The sequence below is a fragment of the Zophobas morio genome, unplaced genomic scaffold, assembly GCF_036711695.1.
Source record: "Zophobas morio isolate AGI-343-1 ecotype UQ-CSIRO unplaced genomic scaffold, CSIRO_AGI_Zmor_V1 ptg000006l, whole genome shotgun sequence".
In the NCBI taxonomy this organism is placed as follows: Eukaryota; Metazoa; Arthropoda; class Insecta; order Coleoptera; family Tenebrionidae; genus Zophobas; species Zophobas morio.
Genome location: NW_026972111.1, coordinates 8,315,234 through 8,334,431, shown reverse-complemented (window position 1 = coordinate 8,334,431; position 19,198 = coordinate 8,315,234). Strand labels below are relative to the sequence as shown.

At 30.9% G+C, this 19,198-nt stretch overlaps 1 protein-coding gene across 2 annotated transcripts in view; it reads right to left on the bottom strand.

Moving 5' to 3' along the window:
- LOC135123486 (protein yellow-like) overlaps nt 1-19,198 on the bottom strand; it is a 77,709-nt gene that overhangs the window by 34,651 nt on the left and 23,860 nt on the right. Inside the window, exon 1 of one of the 2 annotated variants that reach the window (XM_064048161.1) lies at nt 19,012-19,181. The exons of the other annotated variant lie outside the window; for it this stretch is intronic. Within the exon in view, the coding sequence (XP_063904231.1) occupies nt 19,012-19,021 (10 nt within the window). The 5' untranslated portion in view covers nt 19,022-19,181. Of the gene's footprint in view, nt 1-19,011; nt 19,182-19,198 lie in introns of those variants that run through there. 2 annotated transcript variants of the gene reach the window in all.

Sequence of the window (19,198 nt, the reverse complement as noted above, 5' to 3'; positions counted from 1 at the left end):
TTCTTTATTTTTTCTCCTTTTAGAATTAGTATGTCAAGACTGTAACCACTACAACCATAATTTTATTCTAAACAAAAAGTGAGTCTTTGTTCATTCCTATATGTACATTGTCGTCATTTTATAAGATAATTATTTTTTGTTGTTGAATGGGAAATTTTGTTAGACTGAACACTTTCGTATGAGATATTGGTATTATTTTATATTAAAATTCGGAGGCAGCAAGATTTTTCTACAAGACTGCATTCCATACGAAGCTGTCTCACAAATACAAAACTGCTTATTAAAAATTATAAACCGCAAAAACGTCAACCATTTGTACGGAAAATCCTTACATTAACCTTAAGCGACCAATAAATCTCGTCAAGCTTTTCGATTTGTTAAGTCAGTCGTGTCGGTTTCAAGATAAGGTAGTTTTTGTGACTAAGCACTTTTTTGTAGAAGGTGTATAATATATGTCTGGTTGCTGTCTACCCATCTTGAGTGACAGTGGAGATCACAATAACCCTAAGAAACAAAACAATCACAAATTCTGATACAAAACTGCAGAAAATAATGCTAAGCAGAGCAGAAATATTTCAGACATTTAGTAGTGTTGCTACAGTTTCAAACGTAATAATTCACCAAATTTAGGAACACCTTTTGTTTGTCTATTTCTAGAACAGTCTTATCATGTTAACATTATTAGGTACCCAAACTGGCACTCCAATTATAGTTAATTTAAACTGATTAATACACCCAATTACCAAAATGTACGCGGTTTGAAAACAAAAACTAATTCTTTATACAGCAATATTTCTAGTTGTGATTTTGACTTCATAGCTTTAATTGAGACTTGGCTAACCGACAATATCTCAAACAGCAAAATTTTTCCTTCCCACTACGTTGTCTTCAGAAACGATAGAAACTACAATTTACTTAATTTTTGAAGAGGAGGTGGTGTGTTGTTGGCTGTAAAAAATTCATCACTTGCACTCAAGTTGATCTAACATCCATTATAAGAGCATTATCAACTATCAACATAATTTGTGTAAAAATTTCATTATCTAACAAAAATTTTATCAAAAGTCAATAAATCCCTTAGTTGAAGACCACCCAGCATTAGAATTGGAATTAGGCTGATAAAGTACCTAAAAATAAAAATAAGTTCCATTTAAATACTGAGTCAAGACAATATAATTTTAAAAAAGCAAACTTTATTAAATTATACGAATCATTATTAACTGTAGACTGGTCGATATTAAACAGAACAAATGATGTCAATGTCGCTGTTACCGCATTCTATGACATATTGTACCAAAAATTTGATGCCTCAGTGCCTACCCTGAAATTCATGCATCCACATCACAAATTTCCACCTTGGTTTAGTAATGGAACTTTTATTATCCCTTCATGATCTTTATGTGAATGAAAACATGTCGTTGCAGCCAAAATTACTTTTTTGAGAACATATTTACAGTTTCTAAATTCTTGTGAAAATTTGACTTTTGTGTATTTGCATGAAACTTGGATCTATCAAAATGGTTCGTCCATTCGTCGCTGGGTGCACGATACTGATCTAAAAAGCAATCCCACCAAAATTAAAATTAAGGGATCAAGGTTTACTATTCTCCACGCGGGTTGTTCAACGGGGTTCTTGAATAGTTGTAACAATTTTTTTAATTCAAAAAATAACGCTAGAGACTATCATAAAACGATGGACGGGACAATTTTTCAAAATTAGGTGGTTAAGCAGCTCATTCCTTCTTTGGCAAAGTTGAACCAAAAATGTGTGGTGGTTTTAGATAATTATTATTCGGTTCAGTTGGATAAACCACCCACTTTTTCTAGTAAAAAATGTGAAATGCAGGAATGGCTCTTTAAACATAGTGTTGAATTTGACAAAGAATTTTCGAAGAAACAGTTGTGGGATTTAATTAAACCCTTCAGAAACAATAGAAAAAAAATATATTTGGTAGACGAGGCATTAAGAGAAAGTGGTCATGAAGTTCTTAGATTACCTCCGTGCCATTGTCAATATAATCCAATTGAAATGGCGTGGGGATTTTGTAAGAACTATTACAACAAGCATATAAATTCTCAACCTCCATTAAAAAATAGGGTGGAGAATTTATGGCTTGAGGCGCTTTCGAAATGTACTTCAAGCATGTGGCAAAATTTTTGTAAACATTGTGAAAAACCTATTTTGGCATATTGGGAAAATATTTCGTACGAATCTATACCTCCTTTCATTATTTCGCTAGGTGAATCTGATTCAGAATCTGAATTTGAAAATGACGGTGATGATTAGAGTGCGGAAAAAAATGCACTTATTATTTCAAAATAGGCGCTTATAAACAGCCTTAAAAATAGTAAAAATAAGCACTTAAACAGAGGAAATAAGCACTTTAAGCACAAAAAAATGTATTAAACAACATAATATACATGTCTGCACAGTTAATCTAGTTTTTATCAGCGTAAGTCATTTTGGCAAAGTAATTTACAATAACATATTTTTCTAAATTTTCCAAACTATAATTTTGCCTTCTATATGAAAATATCATTTTGTGAAGAGAGAAGCTTCTTTCCACATCCACCGAAGTTATAGGAGCGTTCTTGAAAATATGTACAGGAACCGCTAAATCGCTTATACGGGAGTTTAATCCTTCAAAAAGTTTTAGATATGTCGAATAGTATTTTGAATCCACTGTTCTTTTCCAGCACTTCTTCTAATTTTTTATTTACTGTGACACCAACATTTCCAGGCACATTTTGAATTAACGTTTTAAATTCGTCTATGATTTTGACAGATTCTGTCAAAGATAAATCTCTAGTTTCCAGTTTTGTTAGGAATTGTGGAATATAAGAATAATGGCATTTTATGAAAGTCAAATTTTGAAAAACTTGTTTATCGTTTAAAATACGCTGACATTCTTTAATAGATTGTGCAGAAGCCTCGTCCAAATCAGTAACAAAAGCTTTAAATTTATGAAAATAATCTGCATAATACAACGCAGCCTCCAACCAAGTCCCCCAGCGAGTTAACACTGGCTGTGGTGGTAAAGATACATTTGGCACTTGTTCTCGAAACGCCTGAATTCGGAGGGGTAATTTTACAAATATTTTTTTACCGTTTTTAATCAAGTCATTGACGACAGGAAACTGTAATCTAACAGTTTCAGCCACACGAGAAAGCCCATGTGCCAAGCAAGTACAGTGTATCAAATTTTCATAGAATACTTTAAGAACATTGGATGCTTTTACCATATAGGTTGCTGCATCTGACAGCATTAATACAATTTTTTCACTTGGAACGCGATTTGGTAGAAAAAAATCACTTAAACCTTCTTGGACAAAGCGGGCAATTGTGTTATTATTTGTTTTTTCTAATTGTCGGGAGGCTATTAAATACGGCTCCGAAGATTCATTATTGTTCAACACTCCAACCAGTAGATTTGCGATATATCTACCACCAGCATCGGTCGACTCATCCACAGTGAACCAAATAAAATTGTTGCCGATATTTTTTCTTATCTTGCCTATTACGTTTTGGTAGACTTCATCTAAATATCTTTTTCTGATTAAGCTTTCGCTGGGCACCGTTTTCTTACAATATTTTTCCAAAAATGATCTAAATAAAAAATTATCAAGCTTTCTGAAGGGAATATTGGCCGATATTAGCGCATTACACAAATCAAATGCAAATGTGTTGGAATCGTTTGAAGAGAAAGAAATAGCTTCGTGGAATGTCAACTGGGTTGACCTATGTTTTATGTTCTTTTGGTGCGACGCTGTCTTTACGTGTTGTAACACATTAAACTTTTTGTCGTTTGAAATCTAAAAATTTTAACTCGTTATGTGAAGTCGCCTAACGTGAATAAAAATAAACTCACCTTTTTAGCACAGGCTCTACAAAATATATATATATATAAATATATATTATTTTCAATGAATAACTCAAGATAGTCTTTAATCCATTGGTTCGGCAATGATTTATCTTTAACTTTTGGCATTTTAAAGTAAAAAACAAGGACTAAACTTATTGCTTATAAGACCGCTTGTACGAAACTGCCACAAATTAGTGAATAACACAATGCATTTGTCTTGCGAGTTTCTAGGAATCAGTTTGGGCGGAAGTGCAATTTTACCGAGAATAGCGAGGCGTATTTGTTCCATAGAAAAAGAATTTGTAACCAAAATAAAATAAGTATTTATTACTGAAATAACCTAAAAAAAGCATTTATAAGCAAAATAATTAAAAAAAAGCATTAAATATTAAAAATATGCACTAACCAGACTTTTAAGCAAAATAAGCAAAGTAAAATTAACGTCAGACGTTTACATTTATTCCAAAATGCAAAAATCCGAGAGATCTATGTTTTCCATGCAATATTAATGAAATAGCAAAATGCTAAAAATTCGCACTCTAGTGATGATACAGATTTTCATAGCGAAATAATGGAAATTGAGTGAATTGTAGCTTGTCGGGGGGTGATATTTTTACGCATCTTTCATTCTAAATTTACCAAGGTAGTATGTGAAAAACTACCTGACGTACAACAAAATAAGTATAATTTTAGTTCGATCATCCATTTTGCGTGAAATTTTAGTGTTTGTTTCTTACATATGAAATAAACACTTACAAAAAGCCGAATAATTGTTTTAAATAGCGTAAAGTTTTATGCTTTCTAAGAAATGGATACCGTTAACTTGGTCATTGCTACTGAAAACTGAAAGTATCAGCAACAATGTTTATATTTCTGATATATTTTTTAACCTTTAATTTAATAAAACATAACCTAACGATCCAAGTATTTTGCTAACTTTGAAACGATCTAAACAGTCTCTCACTATAAGTACCGACCCAATACCTAGTTTTATACTGAAAGACTGCACTTATGTATTAGTCAAACCGCTGCATTATTTATTTAACCTAATTTTGAGAACATCTTCTTTTCCTGAGAAATGGAAAAAGGCAACGGTAACACCAATTTTTAAGAAAAGTCTATATTGTATTCTGTGATATAAAACTACAGACCTATATGTTTACTGTGTAATTTCGTCAAAATCTTTGAAAGTATTTCTTATGTAAGGACATATTCTAGCATCAAAAATTACCTAACGGCATTTCAGCACGGATTTGTAGAAAAAAAATTAACTGTCACTAACTTAGTTTCTTTCTGTCAATACGTTGGTGAGGCTATAAATCACCTAAATCAGCTAAATGTCGTATACAGACATTACCAAAGTCTTCGTTCATAACGATTGTCGAGGGGTAAACCGCAGAGGAAATCAATTGTACATGCTAGAGGAAATCAAACGAAATCAAAGGAAATCGAAAGGAAATCAAGAGGAAATCAACGAGAAATCAAGAGGAAACCATTGAGAAATTAACGAGAAATCAACAAGAAAACAAAGGAAATCCAGAATCATCATAGCAAATCCAGTTAAACTAGATATTTTCTAGAACTAATAAACGTAACATGTACGACATAAGTCATAGCATTCATCATAGGAAAGAAAATATTAATTTAATCTTAAAAGCGGAGATTAAATAACCTTTTAAGGGCATAATGATAGAAAATTCCAGTATAATATCATTAAATGACAGCATGATATTTCAGCTTGACAAATATTAAAGTTGTAGTTAATGAAATGCAGTTCCGATGAGAAATGATACATTATATTGCTTTATACCTACAAACCGAATGTATAATTTTACCCCAAATTAGTTTTTAAAAATTGAGTTTATGATATGAGGTACCAAATTCATTAAGTTCAGGTCGTGCAAAAATCTTACTGATATGTTCTTGCCTTGGAAGTTTAGCTCTCAAACTTGTGAGAGTATGTTTCGAAGCCTTAGATCAATGACCTCAACTTTTAGCACAATTGTTAATTTTAGTATAAGAGATATGTTGCATCGAAGTGACAGACTGCAAACTATAAGCAACATTAAAAACGATTTGGATAAAAAAATTCGTTTTTCCTAGAGAAATCAGGAAAAAAAGTTCAATCATGAAGAGAGATTTTGTGAAAAATGATGACTTAGGAGACATTTCAGATAAAGATATACAAAGCACCGTAGAATCAGCTTTACGGGATTGTCTGCGTGACACTGAAGATTTAGGAATGAAAGTGATAGATTTCAACTATGTATTTTTGACTCCGTGTTAAGACAATGAATGCAATGACGAAGTTGAAGATGAAATGTTTAGTGAAGAACAGTGCGATCACATTGAAAATTACAACAATTCTCAAATAGCCATGAAACGTAACTGTTTTCATAGTTTGGAAAACGATCCAGTTGACCAAGATGAAGATTTACTGAATGATCTTTGCACAATTTCGTACGAATCTAAGAAATTTGACAGAGACATACACTTTAGAAGTTTTGATAGTGACGATATTTTTGTTGAGAAAGGTGATCTAGTCAGAATACGCTTAGATAATACAACAAAAGTTATAAAAAAGTCTTCACTTTGCTGGCTGTTAGACAATGAAAAGGATCGCGTCACTGTGGATCGTTTCAAAAGATCTATCCAAAATAAGAAATGTAATAGTAGTAGAGTTAACTTAGAAACAGATACCTGACTTCAACATAAAGATGTATCTCAAATTCAAAAACCAGTCCAAATTGGAAAACAAAAAAGACGCTATAATATATCAAGTGACTCATCTGATTTAGACAACCCAAGTAGTATCGAATATAATGACAGCACGGACACCGAAAGTTTGAATTCTTCCAATTATTCTGATGATTTGAATCCTCGTTTGAATCTCAAGGCTGAAATTAGTAAGACTGATCGTTCTAAACCAGACTTAAACATAGACGATTATATTATAGTACAATTAACAACTCAAAAACAAAACAAAAAATGTTACATTGGTAAAGTGTTATCACTTAACCCTATTTTTTGTGATTTTTTGAAAAGGAATCCAAAAATTCCGGATGCATTTATGTTTCCGGACATTAAAGATCAGGGGGAGATCCAAGAAAATGAATGTATAATGAAACTACCTCCACCTCAGGTACTCAGAACAGTCAGTTTAGTTTTTGAAAAAAATTTATTGAAAAAATATTTGATTTAATTCTAGTTTTTTTTTAAGTGATGTGATTAAAATTTGTGATAATGTAACCTCAACCTGGGTCGAGATTTGTAGAAGTATATATCGTAGAGAATACTAAAATAAGAAACTGTGCAAAATTCTAGGTGCCCATGAATACTCTTAAAGGGGAAAATTACCTCTGAAAATAGAATATAATTTATTAAATCTTTGAGTGATTTAAACGAACTAATTTGTACACACCAGACATTTTTAATTTCAAAATTAAAATAGACCATAAGGTTTTCTGACTGAATGTGCAAAAAATCTAGAATATTGCATATGTCCACTTTTAGAACAAACGTTTGACCCAAGAAAGTGTAAAATTCGAACGTATACTTACTCTATTGATTTAGACATCTAAAACCTCGATTTCAGAGTAGCGTTCTTTTTGTAAGTAAAATCAGATTTTTTTTTCTTAAACATTTCAGTTTGTTGCTTAGCAGCACAATACATTTTATTTATTTATTTTTTTCGTCTAAAGGGAAAGCACTTCAGCTTACCTAGTCACCGTACGTTAGTAAACACTTGGTAAAAAAAGGTTTAAATTCAACATCATTATCGGCAAAACAAAAAAGTCAAGTCAAAAAAAAGTTAACAATCGCCCTGTAGTACATTATGTAAAAAAATTTTGAGGAAATCAAAGGAAATCACAGGAAATCAAAGGAAATCAGAGGAAATCAAAAGAAACCGGAGGAAATCAACAGGAAATCATTGTCAAAAAGAAATCAATTGTACACTTGATGGTCGGCGGTTTACCCCTCGACGATTGTTTTCTGCTTCTCAAAAAACTCCACGACTTTGGCTTTTCCAAGCCGCTTTTAACTCTTATTAAATCGTATCTCTTTAACAGAGAGTTGATCGTGAAATTCCGTAACTTTATGTCTCAGCCTTTGACCCTAAGATCCGGTGTGCCGCAAAGGTTTAATCTGGGGCCCTTGCTGTTCATATTGTTTATTAACGATCTAGTTGATGCGATTAGATTTAAATCGTCTAATTTACTGGGGAAAGTGTAATTAATCATCTCTCGATTAATACATCTAAGTGCTTCGTTGTCTCTTACTCGAGAAAAGATTATATTGTTACCTTTACTTTTATCAGGTTACTAATATAGTTTCCGAGTATCGATACAACTACCATGGTTTTAATCCAGCGGAAAATTTGCCTAAATTGTATGTTTGTCATTTCTACGACCCAAAAAACAGCTAATATTTTTTTATTGGTTTTCTTATGAGGGTCATGGGTATTTCGCCAAAAACCACATGATTTTTTATTTTCCGGCTAATCCATATCCTCTATGACCTCGGTTCGAATGACAAGTGGAATAAAGAATGAATGAGGATTAAAACCGCGATTGTATGTGCATGCATAGGAAATTTCGAAAAGGAATGCTTAATTTTCTTAGGATTACGTAAAAAATATGTAGGCCAAATGTCTTGTTCACTCAAAATAAATTTATCTTTTATCTCATGTTGCTAACAGTTTTCCAAGAAATTCTATTATTCATTTTTTAATATATGCCGACTGAATTTGAAAATAGTGGATTTTTTTACTGCGAGGTTGATAACGATTATGGCATTTTATTCTTGTTAAAATCCTGCGTCAAAATAATCGTGTGTTTTCGAAATGGAGTTAAATCACACTGGACGATATACAGGCTGATTCTTAAATTCATCAAAATTTTTTCTATATTCTATGTATAAATAAAACTCGTTGTTTCAACGACTACTAGCATCGTCAAGTAAATCGCTAGAGAAAGTCACTAACAGTCTTTTTTTTTAGAACACAAAGATAGCGGCTGTAGAAAACTTTTGGTTTTAATAATCTTCAATTTCGCCTGGAATCCATGAAAAACTGAAATGTGCAAAATGTGTAGTTTTCGAAAAAATTAACTTCAAAATTAAGCGCAATTCTTAAACCCTATTTTTCGCTAAATTAAATTTGGCAAATGACTCGTTGAGGATGGAATAGGGATTTTTGTTCCCTACAAATTTCGGCAAAATGCCACATAGAAAAATGTTTACATTTAATGAGATCTATTTGCGGTTAAAATATACTGATGAATTTAAGAATCACCTTGTAGAAGAATTTTCAACTACAGGGGCACCTATACTGAGGTAATAGAAATAATCTGGGACGTTTCTTCGGAACTGATTTCAACAATTTATGGAAAATACAGAACATGAAATGGTTGTGTAATTACTTGGTCTTACCTCAAATCAAATAGAAAATCATATTGTAGGTACATAAACATTGGAAAAACCTCATCCTGACTCATTCATTCCTAATCATTCAGCTCAAAGTAATCACTTCTTCAAAGAAATGACATCTTCATTCGCATCTCCACTCATTTCTTCACTTTCATAAAGCAATTGTGATGATTATCCACTTTCCAACAGTATTTATTTATCAGATTCATCATGTGATTATGTTAAAAATATGGTAAGTGGAGTAACGTCACAAGTTTTTCACAGTTTTTGATGCCGTTGTACAGGGTTTCTATAAATGATTATAAAATCGAAATAGGTCATGGATACGTGCCGCCTATCACTAAACTAATTCATTACGACGAAAAAAAAATTATTGTGTTGATGTTGTTGTTTTTAATTACAAATATGTTCTGTAACATCCTTTCGTCATTCGTTTCTGTATATCCCAAAAACTGGCGCAAAAAGTATTCTTTATGTTATTAAACCAACTTAAGAAGGTGACAAAATCGAATCTCTGACAGATTTTTGTTTTAATTTTTAGTTATTTGGAGTTCATTTTGTTTCATGTTCATATCATGTTTATTTCCTTTGTTATTAATTTTCTCAATTTTTTGTTATGCAACCCCTACATCAAGCTACATTTTCATATGTAGAAAAATAACTTTATCAAATAATGCAATCGAAATTTTACCTTCCTATTTAAAAAATTATTAATGACGTCATAACTTTTACAAATTGACAGATGTCAAAAGATGGAGAGTAAAATAAAAAGGTTATCCCAATTTTTACTTCTAATTGTTTCTTCGACTACTTGACATTTTTGTAATTTAATCTAAAAACTCAATTTAAGGTTCTTTTTTTTGGTTTTAGCCTAAATTATTATTATCAACTTCTGCTCTGAACTGCATTAAGTAATATCAAACAATAACAACAAAAGTACATTCTTTGAAAATAAATACCACCTACTAATAATTAATTTTTACAGTTTCTTAATTTTTGTTCCTCTTGGTTAATTTTTCTGGTTGCTTGTTACTAGACCCATGATTCTCTCGGGTGAATTCAGATTATTACGCACTGTTTAAACATTGTGGTTGATGTCATTTTCCCACTTTAAGTACCAGAGGAACTTTTTAACGGTACTCTCTTATTAAAACAAATGTCTTCGTGCAGTGAACTTTCTGTGGGTTTTTCGCCACTGGTTGTTTTCATAGATATTTAATTACTTGTAGATTCTTATCAGAACTATTTTAAAATGCCGTCATTAACCTTAGCCAACAGTTTTACATATTCCGTGAGTAATAAATGTCGTACTGGGTTCGTGTAAATTTTCGAAAAAGTCGAAATACTTAGTTTAAAAACATGTGTTGTTAATAGAGTTTCCTCTTTTCATCGTCTTAACTATGTATTACAGATTTACAGTTTATCAGTACGTTTAATAAATAATACTTATTATTTCGAATGTCAAATCAACCTTCCAGCAAGGAAAAACTAATGACGTAGACGTCAAATTTATCACAAAAGTTGTAAAACGATCTTACATAATACAACAACTCCTTCACCTTTCCATATACGTATTAAGACTTTTAATAATAATGGGGCAAATCCATGAAGAACTTATCCCAATTTGAATTAAATAAATAAAGTTGATACTGTGACATTTGACTCTAATACACTGTAATCTCCGCTATTTGTTAATTTATTTATGTCACGAAAATTATTTGTAACATGAAATAGAAAACAGACCCATAAATTTTCAAGTTTCCATTTGTTTTGACATAACTATTTCTAAAGAATTTTTCATATTCATAGTTTTCAGGAATGTTCATGCGCAAAATATATATTTTCAAGAACAAAAGTAATTTTTACGTTATCTTAATGGAAATATTTTGCACATATTCACGCAAGTGCAATTCCGACGAAGACTATCAGTTTAGCGAAATGATATGGTAACATTTTTCACGAGGTTTGTTGACATGCGAAAATGTATTCCAGTTGGAAAAATTTGTATTCATTATAAATATGTCTAGTGTATTTAGTATACAAGTAGAACTCTCTCTGAAGTAACTCAAGGAAGAAATTTAGGTTCACTACTTTTCTTATTTATTATTAACGATGTACCGACGCTAATTATAATAACCTACAATAAATTATTATTATTCTGACTGAATACAAGTGATGCAGTATCGTATTTAAAAAAATTAGCTTACACATTGCGACTGCAAGAATGCCACAGTTAAATTACAATACTTCTTAAGACATTAGTTTAATCATATATTAGAACAAATAAAAATTTTTGCTTCCGCATCCACCTACTATGTAACCATCGCCTTTCCCAGGCGCTTGGAAAAAATCGTTTCATTTACAAATATGATTAGTGATTACAAAGCAATCACGCCTTAAACCGCGTTCCAAGACTGCATATGTAGATGCTGTTTATATCGTTTTTTTTTTTTCAGTAATAATTATTTAACACAACAAAGTATTGCTAATCGCTGAAGACTAAAAAAATGAAAGTGAACGTTTATTAAATGTGTACGTAGCAAATTTTTAGAGCTTGTCACTGCTATGTTGTCTGAGTATGGCATGCTTTAGACGTATTCCTACAAGACAATTTAATTTTATCATCACAACGAGGCGGCAAAATGTAACAAATTTCAACGCCAACTTGAAGTACTTTCTTTTATAATCAGCTTATCAATTACCGTCGCTATAAAGGTATCATTTTTATGTCCACGTTCGTACATGACTCATGTACTGTTTGATAATTTTTCAGTCCGTTGTCTGTTGAACTTGTTATATCAGCTCTTTTTTACGACTGTGTTAATTACTGGTTTATAAATATAAAACGTCAAACTTAGTACGTATGATACCATATCAAGCGTGTAATAGTATTCTACTATTATACACTTGATATAGACCAAATTAGTAGTAATAGACATGCACTATACATTTTTTTTTCTGCAATTAAAATGATATTGGAAAAACTTGAAAACGTATTTGTTTAAGTAGTTATATGACCTCCTACGGAATCGCTCACTGAAATATTGCAATTTTTTTAATAAAAAAAAATGATTTTCAAACTGAATATTTCTAGAATCTTCCCCGGGATCAGAAACACGTTGAATTTTTGGAATCAGCACGTCGAACTTTATATCCCAGAATTTTGTGGGAATTTTTGGCAATTTTTTTAATACATTTTCTTATAGATCTCAAATTAAAGTTAGTTTCGGTATCATTTTTCGAGAAACGGCCATTGATATATTGCAATTGTGGGCATTTTTTAAATAATTGGTTTTTCACATCGAATATTTCTAAAAATCTTGCTACGGCGCCCATGACCATAAAAAAATTTTAGAATCAGCAGTGAAATCTATAAACCAGAATTTTTCGCGAATTTTTTGGCAACTTTTTTAAGAGAAAAGGTGTTCCAACCTTCGAAATATCGGCCAATTTTTACCATTTTCCAAACTTATTAAATACATTTTCTTATAGATTTCAACCTCAGAAGTTAGTTTAGGCCCCAATTTTTGATTTTTTGAATAAGTTATTTTCATACTGAATGTTTCTAAAATCTTGCCCTGTGACCATAAACCAGCTATATTTTAGAACCAGCACGTCGAAGTCTATAACTTAGAATTTTTCGGGAATTTGTAGAAAACTTTCAAAAACACAATTTTTCAGTAGTTCGAAACGACATTTTTTTATAGATTTCAACCTCCAAAAGTTAGTTTCGTTCTCATTTCTAAGATACTCAAAAAGGCAATAAAACACCAAAAAAGACAGCAAGAAAACTGTAATACAGCGACAAAGACACTAGAGACAGAGATCACAAAAAAGGCGAAAGAAAGGCAGAAAAGAACTACTAAAAGCGACAAAAAAAAAGTAACAAAAGAACCGGCGGTAAAAGATGAGTAAAAAAACTGACCAAAAAAATATGACAAAACAAGCAACAAAAAAGTGACAAAAATCAAGACAATAAAAACCAAAAAACTACACAAAACACAAGAAGTGTCGGCAAAAACATAACCAAAAAAGGGAAAAAATGGCTACAAAGATCGAAGCAAAAGAAACGGTAGAAAAAGGCCAACTAGAAAACAAAAAAAAAAGGCGGGAAATAAAGACGACAGAAAAGTGTCAAAAAACGCGTCAAAATAAAGCAACAAAAAACGCCATAAAAAACAAAAATAACAAAAATAACGACAAAAACGACAAAGAAAAAAACCATAAGAGATGAAAATCCAACAAGAAAAAGAACTGAAAAATTGATGTAAAAAGACTAAAAAAACAACGACAAAAGAAGAAAAAAAAACTACAAAAGAACAGAAAGTGGCAAAAAAAATACAAAATAAATCAACAAAAAAGTGAAAAAAATAAAGACAATAACAACGACAAAAACTACACAGAAATACAAGAAGTGGCAACTAAAAATATAAACAAAAAGAAAAGTGACAAAAGAAACAGTAAAAGAAAATCTCGTCAAATAAACTAAGAAAGACGACAACAATGTAACAAAAAATGCGATATAATAAAGCAACAAAAAACTAAAAAAATAATGCCAGAAACGACTAAGAACAATGGAAAAATGGCTATAAAAAAGCGACACAACAACGACAAAAAGGGAGAAAAACTACAAAAAACACACAAAAACGGAAAAGAATTCTACAAAAAAGAGGTGACAAGAAAGACCACAAAAAAAGCAAAAGAAATGCAGAAAAGAACAGCCAAAAACGACAAAAGAAACAACAAAAGAACGGGTGGTAAAAGAAGAGTAAAAAAACTGACAAAACAAGCAACAAAAAAGTGACAAAAATCAAGACAATAAAAACGACAAAAAACTACACAAAACACAAGAAGTGTCGGAAAAAACATAACCAAAAAGGAAAAATATGGCTACAAAGAACGGGACAAAAGAAACGATAGAAAAAGGCCGACAAGAAAACAAAAAAAGGCGGGAAATAAAGACGACAGAAAAGTGTCAAAAAACGCGTCAAAATAAAGCAACAAAAACGTCATAAAAAACAAAAATAACAAAATAATAATGAAAAAACGACAAAGAAAAAAACCGTAAGAGACGAAAATGCAACAACAAAAAGAACTGAAAAATTGATGTAAAAAAACTAGGAAAACAACGACAAAAGAAGTAGAAAAAAACTACAAAAGAACAGAAAGTGACAAAAAAATACAAAATAAATCAACAAAAAGTGAAAAAATAAAGACAAGAAGAACGACAAAAACTACACAGAAACACAAGAAGTCGCAACTAAAAATATAAACAAAACAAAATGACAAAAGAAACATAAAAGACAATCCGACCAAATAAACTAAAAAAGACGACAACTATGTGACAAAAAAAGCGATATAGTAAAGCAACAAAAAACTAAAAAAATAATGCCAAAAACGACTAAGAACAATGGAAAAATGGCTATAAAAAAGCGACACAACAACGACAAAAAGGAAGAAAAACTACAAAAAACACAAAAAAACGGAAAACAATTCTACAAAATGAAGCGACAAAAAATACCACAAAAGAGGCAAAAGAAATGCAGAAAAGAACAACCAAAAACGACAAAAGAAACAACAAAAGAACGGGTGGTAAATGAAGAGTAAAAAAAACTGACCAAAAAAATATGACAAAACAAGCAACAAAAAAGTGACAAATCAAGACAATAAAAACGACAAAAAACTACACAAAACATAAGAAGTGTCGGCAAAAAACATAAGCAAAAAAGGGAAAAAATGGTTACAAAGTACGGGGAGAGACAAACGGTAAAGAAGGGCCGACTAGAAAACAATAAAAAGGGGAGAACAAAAGACAACCGAAAAGTGGCCAAAAACGCGTCAAAATAAAGCAACAAAAAACGCCATTAAAAACAAAAATAACGACAAAAACTACAAAGAAAAAAATGTAACAACAAAAAGAACTGAAAAATTGATGTAAAAAAGCCAAGAAACAAAAGACAAAAGAAGGAGAAAAAAACTACAAAAGAACAGAAAGTGGCAAAAAAAAAATTACAAAATAAATCAACAAAAAAGTGAAAAAAATAAAGGCAATAACAACGATAAAACCTACACAGAAACACAAGAAGTCGCAACTAAAGATATAAACAAAAAGAATTAAATGGCCCCAAAAAAGTGACAAAAGAAACGGTAAAAGAAAATCTGATCAAATAAACTTAAAAAAAAACTACAAAAATGTTACAAAAAATGCGATATAATAAAGCAACAAAAAACGACAAAAAACTAAAAAAATAATGCCAAAAACGACAAAGAAAAATGGAAAAATGGCTATAAAAAAGCGACACAACAACGACAAAAAGGAAGAAAAACTACAAAAAACAAACTGGAAACAATTCTACAAAAAGGAAAGATTGAAAGAAAGGCCGAGAAAATCTAGGACAAAAATTGGCAAAAAAATGTGACAGGAAAAAGCACCAAAAAGTGTTCAAAATAAAGTCAACGAAACGCGACAAAAATGTGACCAAAAAACAAGGAACAAAAATAGCGACAAAGAGCGAGGAAAGAAACGGTAAATGACAGCATAAATAAAAGTGAAAAAAAACAACAAAGAATTACCCAAAATTACAAGAAAAATTACAAAAATGTGCAACAAAAAAAAAACGAAAAAAAAATGACTGATAAAAAAAGCAACAAAATTTCTAAGAAAATGTAAAAAAAGGGAAATTTTTCAGTTGTTGTGATCCTAATGATGACATTTGTAAATTGAAACTTTTTTTCCAATAGTAATTTTATCACTGCGTTCGTATTAAAATTAATTTTGAATACCTACAGTAATTCCCCAAATTTTTTTCTACTTTTTCAGATATACAGTAAGTGCAGTAATGTCATTTCACTGACATAATTTGTGAAACTGACTTTGACACCTACACGTCAGTCATGATGACAATAAAGCCTAAACTATATCCAATTTTTTCAGTGACAGAAAAACCCTGCCCAAGATTCTGTGCTCGCAACTGTACACACACAACGATAAAAGTTTATTGTACATATCTTAATTTGACGCTGGAAAAATCGCAGAAACACTAAAAAATGCAATCACTGCCAACTTTGACATTCATTAAAACAACAACTATGAATAGTTAGCAATTGCTACTTTTATTACTTTTTTCGAAATTTATTTGCTTCTCTTTTAATAACACAAATTATGTTGGATATTGCTGGAAAATATGCATTTTGTTCTAAAACTGGTATACAAAACCGGTTTATGTCGTAGGTATCGTACATTTATTACCGTTTTAGTTGTACGTTGAACTTATCGAGACTTCTCAGATAAAATAATAAAACATAGACAGAAAATAATTGTAAATAATTTGACAAATATAAATACAAAATTATATCATACACATTTAACAACGAAGTAATTTACATTATTTTCTTTATACTCTTTGACGGTTTTTCTGTTTTTCATTACAGTTATGTTTTACAGTTTTAACAGTTGAAAAATTTTAAAAGTTTGAAATCTTAACTTGATCCATTAACATTTTTGAATTTGTAGGCACAGATTTTGAGCAAAATATATTTACAAATGTGTAATGGAATCTAAATATTTACAACTAAAATGTAGTTATTCACAAAATATATTTTAGTAATCTTATGCACATAGTAATACATATTAAATGCATACATATCTGCAAATATTAAGATACATATTTTATTCTACAAACTATACATGTCTCAATTATTTCTATCCAAGTGTGGCCATATAGCTATAATTTGAAAATTTTCGTTCAACGTCAGCGGATGTAATTAGTGAATATTTACCCATTTGACGTAATTACCCATTTTCTCCAGACATTCAACTTAATGATTCTTAGAATTTCAAAATTTAATTTTATTGTGGAAAATCTAAAATTGGACGTTACAAGGTATTTAAAAATGTTTTGCTAGCATTTTGATTATGAAATCCACAAACTTTTGGTCTATCTAGAGCACTGAACGATAATTTAATAAATTCTAATGATAAAAGTAATCAATTGGTTATGTTTTGAACAGTTTACTCTAAGCCTTGACATTAATCGAGGTTGCTTCAATCCTCGGCATTTCTAGGGCTTGTCATCACAATGAACTTTATAAGCTACAAAGTTTTAATCGTCAAAATTCCAGACAACAAAACTCACAGACCAAGAACTTTTAAAGTGGTCAGTGATGATGCAGTGGACTTACAGGAATTTATAAAAATATGCAACATTGAGAAAAGGAAAATGTCACAATCAAGTCATTAGTTTATAGTTTATACACATTTAGATGTTTGCCCCAAATAATTGTTAATTATTTAAATTTAGATAATCCTAACTTATTTACGGGCCATTGCTTCCACAGAACTTCGGTCACAATGTTGGCTGATACCGGTGCGGGTTTATTCCAAATAAAAACAAACTAAATTTTATCTGCTAGCATAAATTAAGAAAAAATTTAGGATTACAAAAAAAAAATACACACAAGCACATGTGATAATTTATGTTAATTTTACAAATTCTAGAAAAAAAACATAGAAAAGCTTGGTGAAAGCCAGCTTTTTCGAGTTTTATTACCAAATAATACAAAAACTATTATACTATATTTGTGCCAGAAATTTTGCTTTTTTCCAGGATTAAATTGGACACGAATACACTGAATATTGTTTCGGAAAGTATTAATTTAAGTAAGTTTTTTTTTAATTAATGCAAAAATCGATATATAAATAAAATATGTAAAAATATGCAACATATGCAAAAATAATTAGATTTAGTCGCTTTTAAATGTCATTTTGCATATTGACAAAGTTGGGTACTTTAAAAAAAAATCTAAGTTTCTATAAAATTCCCACCGGTGGTATTTAATTGTTTACCTAAACCCATAATAACAATCTGTCACAATGTCTTTGACCACATTATTTCTGGATTTTCAGGAAATTCCACTGTGATATAACTTAATTATAGATCATAACATCTCATTAAAATTTATATCAACGCAAACAGCTTATCTGAAACTCACTAGAACGAATCTTATGTTTAATTCACTTTTTTACACTATTTGTGACATTCATTTAAATTTATCTTCATACTAAAATTATACAAAAACTCGAAATTTTACAATCTCGGAAAAATACAGACAAAATTTATAATTAGCGTTTGATTATAAGTTATTGCAAAATCGTGAAATACGATGATACGAGTATCCTATTTACGTGCTTCTAGCAATAAATTTACATATAATGATCTCAGAAGTTAATCAAAATAATAAAAAAAAATAAAAACAAAACAAAACCGCCAGCACATCTCACACTAAATTTAAATAGATATTCAAAATTTATCGTTCACATGTTCATTGTTCAAACATGAACAATAATTTCCTGCCGCGTCAATTTGCATATACGCAAATATTTAAACAAAAGCGGCATTGGCACTGACACAGATAATGACATAGAAATTTAAATAAGCCAAATTAAAAAACGCACGTCGACAAGACCCAGCGAAATCGCTTTTTAATTCAAACTAATCATCAGTCAAAGCGTTATCACTAGGAGGCACATAAAAACCTCATTTTTCCTCCATCAAGCTGTTTACTACAAATTAAAATCTTATTTTCCTCTTTAATTCTAGTAGTTGCATCACCGACTTTAAGAACACCGTTACAAGCCTTTACGACTCTCAACTTTCTGGACCTGCGGTGTGCGGTCGGATTTCCAGCGACCAGAAAAATAAAATGTTTAGTATTGACTTGCCTTTAGCCATCGTCTCGGACGCGTGTTTCGACTTCTTGCGGTATTTACACTGTGAAGATTGCACCAACACTGGCACTTGAGCTAGCACATTGTAAAAAATATATACGGACGTCAAATGAGTAATTTCGAGTGTCACGGCGCTTCCACCAATTGAAGACGAAGAGAACTGGGACTGGTTTGGTGCGCG